We start from the raw sequence: 14,364 nt of genomic DNA, 5'->3' as shown, positions 1-14,364 counted from the left end.
ACCTGGAACTGGGTTGACACTTTATGTTATAAGTTTATTTTAATTGTATTATGTATTTACTTATTTAATAAGATTCCTATAACTATAAATAGATAATACATGGAGGTAGACATATTTCATACATTACACTCTCTCTAATACACTCTGTTAAACATGCATTAACATCTGCACTATCAAATTTCCCTGGATTACCTATTAGGTGGAACCATTCCAGTAGCGTTTGCAACAGGTTTATTCCATAGCGGTCTGCTTACCAGATTGCTTTACGCTACAGGGGCAAGGCACCAAAAGACAAGCCGCTCTTAGATATAACTCCGGTGAGAGAATGATCTAGGTCATTTTGTCCTGTCCCCGGAGAACAAGCAGAGAGGAATTATTGTTGTTTGTCCTGGTTGGGAAAAATTCCAAAGCAATGCATTCATCAGATTGGCTTCAGAAATGAGAATCGTCTCTGGGCGGGCATTCATTCAATTGATAATACGATTCAAAATCACAAAACTTGCAAAAAAAAAACTCGAATTGCAGGAATTTTCAATTATACATGCACTAATTGATAATCACGATGTAGTCCTAACAATCCAGTGTTTACAATGCTGCTGCATTCATGAGGTATTGCTTTCACATTTATACAAAACTTTGTGGTTTGCAAAGTTGATGAAATGGAAGCTGGAGAAAGAAGAGCTTACAAAGAGGAAGTTACGAACACCAAAGATGATGAGCTCTAAGACCATAAGCAAAGATATATAAAGAGCAATACATATTTTTAAAATTCAGATTCTAACCTTTTGCCATTTACCAGCTGTAAGGCAAGCATGCGGGAAACAAATTTAAAACTCGGACAAACTTATGGACCCGTTAATAATCTTCCCATGTTCTGCGGATATGGATAAGGTGGAATTTCAATGCTACGGCTTTCACCTGGAATTTGCCTAGATCCATACTGATTCATGCCACCATTTAAAACACCATAGTAAGTCGTAATTGGGGTTGCGTGAACTACTCTGAAACTAGAACCACTTGCTTGGTTTTCATGTTTGATAAGTTCAGCACGGAAAGCTTGTTGCTGATCGCTGGACTGGTTTTCAGTTGTAGAACTGATCCCGACCCCAAGATCAAGGCTAATTGTCTCATTTTCATCTGGTCTAATCCTTGAGGGTCCGTTCACAGCTGATGGTCCCGCCATGTCATGACTGTTTGTCCTAGCTGTAGGTACATCATGATTGTGTTTCCCCTCATATGTGGTTATAACTGCTTTTGGATCATGTGATGCCCTCTCAACGTGCTTTCTAACTGGGCATCCAGCATTTGTGCATTTGTAGTAACTCCTGAAGAATCAGTAAGCATAAATATCTCACAAGAAACAACAGTGAAATAGGGAAGGAGTAGAAAATATTTTTAGAATAAATATTGACAATTTAGCTAGAAGACAGGGCACGTTCATGCATAGAAGTTATATGGCGTAGTTATATGTGCAAAGCAATAAATAAACAAATTTTTAAAAACCAGCTATGGTTCTGTGTGCGCGGTAATCTGAGCATTACAATTGTTCTATATTGACATGGTAAACTATTGATATTTTTGGTTATTATTACATTAATCTCTAGGTCTCCACTATCAACTTCCAAGTTTATCTAGAGAATATTAATTAACATAAACAAACAACCTGTGCAGTCATTCAGGGTTTTTATTTTAGGTATTATTGATTGAAAAAAAAAATTGAATTTTCTTCAACATTGTCTCTCTTGTTGATGGTTCTACATAACTTTTGGAACAAGGACAGATAATATTTTGATCAAAAGAAGGGGATGCTGGCATGGAATAAGAAGTGCAAAATCAGTATTAAATCCTTATGCTGACAAATTTTCAAGAATGGGAGTGGATCCATCCTTGTATTTAAGGGCCAGCCATTAAATAGTCTTAGTTAATAAGAGCTTTGATTCCAGCCCAATCAGATTTTAAGAGAGCAATTAAGCATTTCGCCAGCAGGTTTTAGCTTCATAGCACATATTTTCACCACATCATGTCTTATACTTCCGCTCTATTGAGATGGGGAATTCCTTTTTCTTTTAAGATATATTCAGGTTATTAAAACATCTTCACAACCTTATTCTGCATTTGGCTGAACGTGCACAATTTCTAGACACGGATGCAATTGCAAAAACATCTAATTCAGGAAAAATTAAAACATTTAAGAGGCTTAAGAAGATCTGCATTTCCCCAACCTTTTTATTGAAGTTTCAAGAACAATACCTCAATAAGAAGTATGCCTCCATACTTATTTATAGATTGAAAACAAAATTTGCAAATAATTAGATATCCTTCAAGCTCTTCCTATGAATACAAGACAGTTACAAGCAAATGAGATAACCAGATTATTTTGGTTGTCTCCTTATCTTTGTGCATCTTTTTTTCTAATAATGGATGGATATTTCCTTCCCTTCATGCATTCAGAATTTTCACTAAACCAAACATTTGTTAAAGTTTCAACACCTTTATCTTGCTACAATAGCAATACTTAAGAATAAGAATTATCTTCTTTTGTCGGAATATAACCCAACCCCAGTGTCCTTTGGCAAAGCACATATTGTGAGACTAGTTTTTTTATTAAAAGCTAAATTTAATGAGACCAAATAACTCAAAGTAGTTTATGGATCATGGTTATTTCATGTCAGACACCTAGCCAGAAAGATTGGGCATTGATCATATTCAAAAGATTGTATCTGCTTATTCTGTCATTTTATCCAATATGCACATCATATGACTGCTAAAAATGTACTAACGCACAGGACAATCCACGAAATTCATTAAACTACTCAAGAAGAGTCATACATGATATAAAGGACAATAACAGTAAAAAAACAGCAGCTACTTAACTTATCAACACAAAACATACCTTGGATTGGGATTTCCTCTCACCACTTTCTGGCCATATTTGCGCCACCTGTACCCATCATCCAGTATATCAACCTCGCTCAGAGTTTGCACGACAACACGTGGTTCCCGGATAGGTTTGACTACTGGAGTAACATCAAAACCTCCAGCATCCAACCTCCTGCTCAATGAAATTAGACCATCGTTTGGTTAGCATGTGTCTATTATGAACAATTTAAGGGTGTTCCGAAATGATACCTTCTTTTCGAGAAGGGATCATCATCGTCTTCGGCACCTTCTCCAGTATCATCATTTGCTCCAGTAGACAGTTCAAGGGCACCATTTGGCTCGATAGCATGAGGCACCTGTCCATAAGCACCAGGTGACTTGTCTGCAATGAAAGTGAAAGAAAGAGAAGGGGAAGGAGTGGAGGAACATTAGTTAATACATTAGGGAAGTAAACAGCATACTGAATTCCCTAAGAAGTTTCATCCATACCATCTTGGTTAGGCAGAGATGAAGACTTGTCAAATCTATCTTCCTGCATGGACAAAACAGAACCAGAAGCATATCGGCGGCTGGGTTGTGGTTTAGGATGATCATGTGTACCCTTGTAGATAATCTCTGTTATTTGTCCATCATGGGAGCGCTCAAATAACTTTTTCACTTCACAGTTAGGATGCGTACATTTGTAATAGCTGCGAGGGAACTCACTTCCTTTAACATGTTTCTGTCCATATTTTCTCCAGTTATATCCATCATCAGATGACATTGAAGGCGCACTTCCTACTCTATGATCAGACTGTGATGCCTGAAGCCCACTGCCAGAGAGCCCTGTTTGGTTTAGTTCATCTGAATCAACTTCAGCAGGTGCACTAGCAACTGAAGTAACCATGTGATGGGGTGCTGACAAACTCAACTCATTTGTGGATACTGCCATCTCACCTTTTACCAAAGGTGGTGAGGCAAATGATTGTGAATGGCACTGGCTTTGGACTTGAGCACATTGTGTGCTCCTCTGATGGTTTATATCTGCAGAAACCTAAAAATAATTGACGTGTTAGGCAAACAATTCCCCCCTAAACCAGCAAGGCTACTTGCAGATGTCATGAATTGAAATAAGATTATCAACATAAATAATTCTGAAAGGGGGGAAAAAGGATGGTCAGGTATAAAAAGATACCTCGTTATTTAACTCATAATTACATCTTTATGCAATTATTATTCTGAATGAGAATGAATAAAACCAATGGCTCATTGGCAGTGAATGTTTCGGTTAATATATGGCAATTGTTGAGAAATCTCAAAGTGGTTAATATAGGTCAAGTTTTGAGTTGTAGAAGCTATATATTTAGTTACTACCAGCATACAGGATAAAGGAAAGTAGGAGAAGTGCTGAATAATGCAAGGAATTATAGGAGCTGTTGTTTAAACATGAATGAGGTCTGAAAGTACCATATAATTATTGAAATAGTTCAAGACTGGTTACCTATCATGCAATTTAAGTCAAAAAAAGGAAATAGAAAAATAAATTACAAGAGCTCCAAATACTTAGAAGTCACCATGCAGTCTAAGGCAATCTGAAATCTCATTAAGAACTCACCATGTTTGACCTAGCATATGGTCTAAACTCAAAGCAGTCGGATTTTCTTTCTCCACACGCTGTGGATGAAACAGTTGTAGCAGAATATGGAGTGGAGCTAAGGGAGCCAAGAACTGTTCGAGGCTTAGTAAACGTACCAGTAGTGGGGGAAGGCTCTGCCTATGAAGCCAAGAAGATATTGAATCAGTCTTAAAGATACTTCTAAAATGAAGTACAAGCAGATCAACTAAACAAAAATAAAAAAGAATAGAAAATCAAGATACATGGAAGCTGCATGATCCCTGAACATCCTAAGGCCCTCATCAAAAGCTCAACTGATAACTATGTTTTTTTTTATGCCACTGTCTCCACTCTCCATACTTTTAACTGGTGCCAAATCCGTGAAGCTCTAAGATATACTTTCTTATCGGCATCAAGACATACAAAGATCAGCGCATATAAACACTTGATGAGAGCTAACTGATTCTCACCAGGTGACAAAAGCATAAGGAAATTCAGCAAATATAAAAAGAGAAAAAAAATTGAGCCCACTAAAGGTGAAGAGAAGCTAAATTGTAACTTCAATTTTAAAATATTTCCATATAGCCCAATACTTTCAATCTAGAAATAACACACTCAACTGAACAAAGCCTCAAACCCAATTTCTCATGCTTGAGCACCAATATAATACATATCACATTCAAGCTTCAGTTATATATATGTTCATGATGGGCAACCAATATATTCTCTCTACAGATAATCGAGTTTATTCTCATTCCTTTGATTCACATATCCCTTGTAGCTTCTCCTTCCACTTTGTTGTCATATCGCATTTTAATATCAATCTCGTCATCAATGCATCTATTCCATATTCTTCACGCAAACAAATGGAATAACACAATAAAAGCATAGACAATAAACAAACAGCACCACAAAGACTCATTATGTGAAAATCCAAAACAGGCATTTACAAAAAGAAAAGAAAACAGAACATAAAAAGGGAAAGCTCATACTGATAATACTAAAAAAGTCATATTCTCCTCCACACTAGACATGGTACCAAATTCAGAGTTATTATATCATCAAGCATCAGAATCTAACTTCAGGTTCCAACATAAGCACTCCCAAATTACATGAATAAAAAATCTATACAAGAAATGAAACAAAACGAAACGTAACAAAACAAATATAATATAATAACTGGCATGTCAAATTTCGAGCTGTTTTTTGTTTTTTAATGAAAGTAAGAGCATCTTGTCTTTTAAAGTCAATTCTCCACTTCTTGAACTCAACGACACGAAGCTACAAACAACACCGTTCTTTTGATAGCTGTTAAATAGTAGAAATGACAATTTTATTTCATTTATAAATAACAACAGCAACTTTGAATCTTACATTAAAGAAAAATTATTAACTCCAATTCGCTCTACTTATCTCAGCTCCCAAACAGATCTTATTTCCTCTACTTTCTATCATTTTCTCAGCAATCAAACAGAAAAACCAAGAACTACGATCCAAACAACAATTAAGTGAAGTAGTAACGACTAACCTTAACATTAGAGAGAAGAACTGGAGACTCAAGAAACGAGGTCGGACTGAGTCCAGGAGGGATCGTGATGCAAGCCGACCTCGAGATCGGAAGCTTGGCCGGCGACATCAGCTTGTACCTAGCACCGCCGCCGCCGGACTCAGGCCTCGTTGGATCGCCGCAGTCGGAAACCTCAGAGCGAGAGGTATTGCTGTCCATTGTGAGCGAGTGAGTGAGTTAGTGGCCGTCTGGGTGAAGGTCAAAAGAGGTCTAAAAAGGAAAGGATGAAGGGGTAATACGGTAATTTAGGGAGAGAGCGTTGTGTGTTTTTCGGTCATAAGAAAAATTTGCAGCTGTGACTGTGACCGTAAGAACAAACGACAAGGAGTGTAAATGAAGTGTGTTTGTGACGGAAGGTTTTGAGAGATAGAGATGCAAAGAGAGAGGTTGACTTGTTACATTGAATCTGGAGGGAGGGCTTTCATTTGATTGGCTTGTCATTTACTAAATCTAACCCTAAAGTGTACCTTTTGTGTGGATAGTGTTTACTAGTTACCTAACTTGTGATACATTGTGTCGATCAAAAGTTAATTTGTAATATAAAAAAAAAAAATATATAGGCGAGGCTAATTATTTTTTTTACATTAAGCATGAGTAAAATATTTTATAGAAAAATAATTTTTAGATTTTTTCATATTTGTTTTTAATAAACATTATATAGAAATTTAAAAAAAAAATTACAGGGAAACTAATCAATGAAAAATATTTTACAAACAATTTTTAAATTTAATTTATTTGTTAGAAAATATTTTTAATTTATAAAATTCTATAAAATATTTTATAAATAGTAATTCACTTACAATATCATCTAACTATTTCAATTATAATCATCATCTCACCACCATCACCTACTTCTTTTTTATTATTATAATTATTTTATCATATTTTTCTTAACCGCTATCATTTCATCACCACCTCTTTTTCTTTCACAACCATTATGACAACCTCATTATTATCTCTTCCATCACCACTATAATTATTTTTTATTATTATTATCACCATGATCACCTCACGATTATCGCTATCTCGCCACCTTCACCACCATTGAAAACTATTTTACATGTAAAATATTTTACAAGAGAAAAAAAATTTAAGCCAAATATTAAAAAATAATTTACATGTAATTTTTTTATGGGAAAACATTTTACATGAAAAATATTTTTCATTTTAAAAATTTTTTAAGCTTGAAACAAAAATTCATTGTTTTTATTTAATAAAATAAATTGATAATTATAATTTGATTAACATATTTGGTCTTGTACCGTATGGAAGTGCTTAATTTTTCTCATTTAATTAGATAGCTATATATTTTTTAACCAAAATAATAACTTATACTCTACTAAAAAAAATGAAGAAAAAAAATGTATTTCTCCAATCTAAATTCAATTTTCTTATTAATATATCCATTTTTTTTCTAATGAAAACATTTTTAAAATTGCAAAGATTATTTTCTAAGCAAAAATCCATCAAGGTTTTAAAAGAAAAATAAAAAAATATATTAAAAAATATCTCAGTATTTTTTACTAATTGAAGACAAAAAACAATAATGATAAATGTGATAAAATTATATTAGTTAACTATATTTTAAAAATCATAAATTTATTTTAGTTAAATATTCATGCAATTTTGTGTTTTCATATTATGTGCATAATAATTGAAAAAGATTGTAAACATTTTCATTAAAACCTCAAGCTACTTGAGAGCTATGAAAAAATTAAACAAAAAAAAATAAAATACAAATCATAGTGTTCATTCTTATGAAAGTGGGAATGAAAAGCAAGAGATAGTTTTTCTTAAAATATAATACATTTGATATAATTAAGGCACAATCAAAATATAGTTTGGGGGATGGAATTTGTGGCGTCAACCTATAGGATATATCTTTTTTTTTTTTTTTCATTTCTTCCCTAGTAGAATGTGAGAGATTACCTTTTGATTTACCAAAAGCAGAAGAAGAATTGGTAGCAGGTTATCAAACCAAGTGCTAATGCTACAACCAATCCATATATTGTTAAAGCTTCCATAAAAGTCAAACTAAGCAATAAAGTACCTCATATTTTTCCCTTTGTCTCGGGTTGTCTCGTAATACCTTCTACAGCCAATTAGGGTTACAGATTTTCAGTTTTATGGGGGGTAGTATGGAATAGGTAGTCGACAAGGAAAATTACTCGTTTAATCGAGTCTAAACCCACATAATTGGCCTTCACTTTGTTTTTAAAGGTCGAGTGACATGTCATCGACTTTGAAAAAAATAGTAGACAACACATATTCTCAAGTTAATCTTTGGCCAGCTTTTATAGCCATAAAGTTTGGTCTCTGACTTTTTAGATAAATAAACTAATTTTCAATCATTTATAGTTAAAAACACCTTAGAAACCTTAAGAAAACCATTTGTAGTCTTAAATTAGCATAAGATTGGTTAAAAAATAAAAAAAATCAATCTAAATTCAAAAAACTTCCTAAGCCCTAGTCTACTTTCTCAAGTAAGATAAAAGTCTAAACATACCTTAATGGAACTTCTCTCACATAATGGAACTCATTAACACCAAGATCATTTTTTTCAATAAAATATGTCGAACCGATGACTTTCTCTCTTCTTTTTTATTTTACAGTGAGTTGTTGTCCCTTCTTTAAAACTCGAGGACTAATAAATAAATAAAATTAACCTTTGGATCAAAATTATAATTACAAAAACTAAAGAGACTGTAGAAAGGAAAAGGAAATTAGGTGGACTCAAAATAACTTTTTCAAATGAATTTGAGATTAGCCATGTGGTTTCTCCTTATTTTACATTTTGGTCTTCTTTTGTTGAGTTTTGTTTTTATTTAACAAATTATAAGAAATTGTTTATTAAATTGGTCATAAAAGCTTGCAATGGAAAAAAAAATTTGTGAAAAAAAATGAAAAATAAAATTATAGGTATTATGGATTGTTATAGGAAAAGACATAGGAACTTTATTAGATTTTGTAATTTATTCATGATGGCTTTGTGAATCCTAGCTTATCTGGACTTATTGTGTTCAGGTTTTTTAGAAAGTATGTAACTTGTTTGATTTAGAGGTAGTTATTATCTTGTTATAACTTGAGTTTTAAGCATTAAAAAAAATTCTTATAGCTTTTTAAAGCAGGGGAGAAATTTATACTAGTAACATATCATTAAAAAGCGGTACACTTGATGGAATCTAATCATATATTTCAAGAAAAACCCAAAAAATAATTGAACAACATAGAAAATGCACCACACTTAATAGCACTATAGGGAGACCATTCTTTCATGTAGTTTATAGGGGGCAAGTCGTTACTCACACCCAAACTTATATAGAAAATAATAAAAGATCTCATTTTGTCATTCCTTTTTCTTTTGGTTTGTCTATTTCAATTTAAGGTCTTTACATTCACCTTAGTCCTCACGAGCCTACTTTCCTTATTGATTATGATATATTTGCAAGCATTATTTTACCTTATGCACCTTATTATTCCAAAATACTCATCTTTTATGTCTACCTCCTTACTAAGATATGTTATTGATATGGTATCAATAGATGCCTTCACCACCATTAACATACGCATAACTATATCTCTAAACTCAACCAATTAATCACAAATTGTTTGGCCAAACATGGATAATGCAAAACCTTAGGATAGTAATAGGCTTGATTAAGTAAAGTTGGTTCAACATTCATAATCAATGTGGATTAATATGAACAACAAATCAATGATACAACAAATCATATCCAAATTGGGTGGACATTGTTTACCCTATTCTAAGAGGTGTAAAAGCTAGTGCTTATAAATAATTATTAGGAAAATATGGTGAGTACATGAAAGAGTATGTATCTAAGTTCCTATATCAATACGAAGGTGCTGCTCAAAAACCCTATCTCCATCTCAAATGTTTAGGTCATCATTGATTAAAATAATTTTTCATTAATATACATCTCTATCACCAAATTCCATCTACTCTTGTCCTAAGATGTCAAATAAATTTCATGAATATTTTTATCATATAGTCAGAAGTAACTATTATTGAGTTGGATAATATTTTTCCAACAAACTTGTGAGATTATATACATATATTCCTAAAGATTTAGAAATAAAAATCTTGAAGTGCTCGACCTTCCTTCATGAAAGAAATTATATCTGAATGGTTTTTAAAGAAATGAATTAGCTAATCCAAAAAAGTTTAGTGGTCAAAAGGTTTAAAGATATACATGTTTTTACTAATAAAACATCCAAATATGATCAAACTTTGAATGTTTGTGCATTAAAGAAACCCCTTATGGGAACATAATGCTAACACTTCTTTCAATTGTCTCTCCAACCATATAGTATAGGTTGAGTGCAATTATTCTGATAAAAAAAAAATTTGATAAAGATATTTTGCATAGAAAACTTAAAGATGAGCAACCAATTAAATGCCTAACATTTAATAGAACAAAGGCCAAAGCTAGAAAGGGGTCTTTTGCTCATAAATATTCTTTTGGTGTTGCACAAACATATGAAATATTTAACTAGATCATGCATGATAGGCAAATTAAGTTAATTGGTGATCATCTACTCCTAATACAAGAGCATCTTAATGGGAAAAAATATTGAAAATGAAATAATTCTTATAAATACTCTACTAATAATTATGTGATTTTTAGAAACGAAATCCAAAAGATGTTAGAGCCTAGCATGTTGAAGTTTATAGAAAATAAGATGTAATTCAATAAGGATCTTTTTTCTAAATACAACTACGAATTTATTTTTAACAAATCTAAATGGGTTGTTAGGATCGAGATTTATTTTTCTTGGTCGAGATTGAATCTATTCTAATATGTGTGTGCCTTTTTTTCTTGCACCAATAATGTTTTTTGGCATATGTAGGTGGCAGCATGAAAAAGAAAAATAACAAACCCTTTTTAGTCACTTTCTCATTAGTTAATGTATGGATATATGATGAAGATACTAGTACAATTAAGTGTTGGGTTTCCCAAAACTATTACAATAGTGGAAACATTAATTTAAAATTCTTTGGGAGTCTCAAGGATTCCCAAAACCATTACACATAGTGGAAACATTAATTTAAAATTCTTTAGGAGTCTCAAGGATTTCATTAAACAATTTAAGATCATTTAAGGTTTATGCAAAGATGACCTAAAGATTAGATCTTTGTTTTGGGGTTTGATCAACTTTTTTAAGGTTGACTTGTCACAAACCATAAATTGTCCAAATGTCTAGCCTCTTAAAGTAATCCATCTGAACCCCAAGTGAGAAGTCTCTTAAAACCCTTTTAATATAATGTTTAGCAACATGTCATGATCTCCCTAAATCATACATGGTTTGACATAATCTTTTAATAACTAGTTTCTTGGTGTAATTATTATCTCTTTATAAAAAATATTTTGATTTAGATATTATATCATAGAGTGTATATGCTTTCTCAAGTCATGTTTGTTTTTAACACCATAGTCATTCATTCTATGAATAAGATTTGAAACTCTTCTTAAATTTTATTCTACATTACATTAGGACTTCATAATCAATATTACTTGAGAGTAGATGAAAAAAATTTCCTAATTTATCCAGGGTAACAAATCCTCTTTTGATCTCTAAAATAACTTCATATAGCTCATACTATACCTAATATCTTTCTATTTGTTACATTTTATTAAGAAAATGTGTAGTCACGATCAAAACATAATATTCTTTATATAAGATAATTAGCGATGTCAAGTTTAAGGATTACTTGTACAAATATCATGTGAGCATTTCCATATACACAAATGATCTCTTCATATGAAATCCTCATATGAGTTAGTTTAGTATACATGTCATTGACAAACACCATACCTTATTTTATGAGAACAACTATTTCTTTTCATAAATAAAAGAATATAATATGTATCAATCTCAACAGCTATAATTAATATCTAGTCTTAATAGAGCATTGATCATGAATATTTAGAAATAATTATTTGATGCAATATGAATCTCATAATTATAACCACTATATAATTTTCTTTACAAAGTATTTTTTTTTTCCCCAAAGATTTTATCTTTACTCTTTACTCATTAATTAAATATAAATGACTATTAAAAATTAAAAAAAAAAGTCTTTATTAATAATAATATATATGTTCTTATACGAATAAAGTTAGTACCACGTGTAACTAACTGATTGACTATAAAATATATACTAGAAACTCTAACTTTAAAGGGACTTGGTCACCATGACTCTTAATAGAATTAATTGATAATTCAAGATTGTAAAGTACCTATTGGTCATAACTAAGGTTCTATTTTTAGAAAAAAAAATTTCCGAGCAAAATTTCTATATAAAGAAAACATGCCTTTAACACCATAACCATTTTTTGTTTGATATCTTTGATTCTGATTATTATAGAATCTATTTCATATTTGATTGTAAAGTAGTTGTCACTTCCTCACAAGTTTAACCTTAAGTATCATATATAATAGCTTTAAATAGAATTTATTGACAATAATAAAAGATTATGAAGCTAAAATTAAAATATAAATAATATCTTGAATAAGAAAATTAAACGGCTTTAATGCCACAAATGGATGCCCATATACAAAAGGAGAAGAAATGCATCCAAAATAAAAGGAGAAAGGAGTAAAACAAATAAGTTGTTTGGATCCTTGTGAATTAAATTAAATTCATGTGGTTAAATCAATTCTTATGTTAGAAACTCTTTTGAATGTATTGATTTGAATCCCATATAGAATTCAAATCATAAAATAATATGCAAAAACAAATCAAGAGAGCTTCTAATTTGCTACTATAATTTTCAAATGAAGAATAATATTCTAAAAATACACCTCTTTTTTTCCTCTCAAAAACCTCTTTCATGTCTCTTCTTTCACCCTCTTTAACCACTCATTTCTTCAACAAAAGCTTTGGTTTTATAGCTCAATAAGTGGGAATGAGTATTGGCAAGACTTTCAAAAGCTTCCAACAAGTTAGTTGTTCCTTCTAGCTTTTTTTGGTATTCAAGTAAATGATTGAAAGTTTTGAAAGATGAGATGGTTTTAGTTGTTGACAACATTACATGGCATTTGGGTCATTAGGAAATTTTGCTTGAATGTTTAAAGAAATGAGATAGGTCATTGTAACAAAATAATAATTTATGCAACAAAAATGATTCTAAGTTAAGAGCAAAATAGTCAAGATTATTAATTCACTATATTTCCATATGTATTCCAAATAATATAATTGAATTCAATTATATGATTTAATATTTTATTCTAAACATAAAAATTATAATAAGTTATCAATAGAATTCAAATATACTTATGAATTGAATTTAATTTAGCATGTGATTAGGTTCTAAAGACACTACAAGAGAAATTATAAAATTTTTACTATCATTCTATAATTTAGGAGGAAAAAAACTCATGGTTTTAAAATATGGACTAACCTCATTACAATAAGTTGATTTGATGACCTAGTAATTTAGAATTTTATTCTCCATATAAAAATTATAATATGTTATCAATTAAATTCAAATACGCTTTGAATTCAATTCAACAAATGATACAGTTCTAAAGAGCTTAAAACAGAAACCATAAAATTTGTACAATCATTATATAATTTAGGAGGAAAAAAACTCATTGGTCTAAAATCTGGACTAATCTAATTACAATAAGTTGATTTGATTACCTAGTAATTTAGATTTTATGCAAGGTTGGATCGCAATTTGAATTTGATAACTATGTTAGAGATATGAAATTAAATTCTCCAATTCATACAAGTAATTGTTAATCTTTTAGTTGTTGCACTCGTGAAAATGATTACAACATAACGGTTAGTATTGGTGTGAAATTGTTTGAGTTAATTTTTTTTAATGTTATTTTGTTATTACATATAATTCTTTTCCTCCGTTTTTGTTTTTGTTTTTATTTTTTGTTTTACCATTAGATCTCTCCAAATTTAATAAGAATATTCACTCATTATATTTGTTTAACTTCATTATTCGACTTTGGTCTGATAAAAAACAAACTATACACATTATATTTAAATCATTGGGAATTTATCACAGCTAAAAATTATATTTGAATCTTGATTGCTAAGGAAAAGGTACACTCTCTTAATCCATAAAAAAATTAAAAGGAATCAGGATTTCACTATACACATAAACTCAATTTATAATGGATTGAAATAGTAAAATGATGAATTTTCCATTGCAAAAGAAAATCATTGAATAAACTATTGAGGGTAATACAATATTTTCATAAGATTCATTAGTCATTATCAGATTGGTTGGGAACAACAATGTCTTTTCACATTTTTAAATCACAGTAAAATGAATGAATTGCC

General features: G+C 31.0%; 1 protein-coding gene across 2 annotated transcripts; it reads right to left on the bottom strand.

The window, feature by feature from the left end:
• Positions 1 to 83: 83 nt before the first annotated feature.
• LOC118056791 (probable WRKY transcription factor 20) lies at positions 84 to 6,239 on the bottom strand. Of its 2 annotated transcripts, XR_004688848.2 has the most exons (7): positions 6,003 to 6,239; positions 4,475 to 4,633; positions 3,370 to 3,913; positions 3,130 to 3,262; positions 2,894 to 3,052; positions 783 to 1,325; positions 84 to 388 (listed from the first exon to the last, which is right to left on the bottom strand). XR_004688848.2 is itself a non-coding variant. In XM_035069138.2 (6 exons), exons 1-6 carry the CDS (start codon positions 6,198 to 6,200, stop codon positions 845 to 847), a joined length of 1,674 nt encoding a protein of 557 aa, XP_034925029.1. In that variant the 5' UTR covers positions 6,201 to 6,239; the 3' UTR covers positions 504 to 844. The 2 variants fall into 2 exon arrangements, 1 of the variants encoding a protein (XP_034925029.1); XM_035069138.2 differs by lacking the exon at positions 84 to 388 and having other exon boundaries at positions 504 to 1,325.
• Positions 6,240 to 14,364: the final 8,125 nt, after the last annotated feature.

This window comes from Populus alba, chromosome 1 (assembly GCF_005239225.2).
Source record: "Populus alba chromosome 1, ASM523922v2, whole genome shotgun sequence".
Taxonomy (NCBI): Eukaryota; Viridiplantae; Streptophyta; class Magnoliopsida; order Malpighiales; family Salicaceae; genus Populus; species Populus alba.
The sequence above is the reverse complement of the archived record's forward strand: the minus strand, read 5'-3'. Positions and strand labels throughout refer to the sequence as shown.

Bases quoted from the DNA above. Each gene is read 5' to 3' on its own strand.
- LOC118056791 (XM_035069138.2), bottom strand. From the start codon at position 6,200: ATGGACAGCAATACCTCTCGCTCTGAGGTTTCCGACTGCGGCGATCCA. The intron at 4,634-6,002 runs GTTAGTCGTTAC...TTGGCTTCATAG, and splicing joins TTCTTCTCTCTAATGTTAAG to GCAGAGCCTTCCCCCACTAC. The intron at 3,053-3,129 runs GTATCATTTCGG...TTCATTGAGCAG, and splicing joins GATCCCTTCTCGAAAAGAAG to GAGGTTGGATGCTGGAGGTT.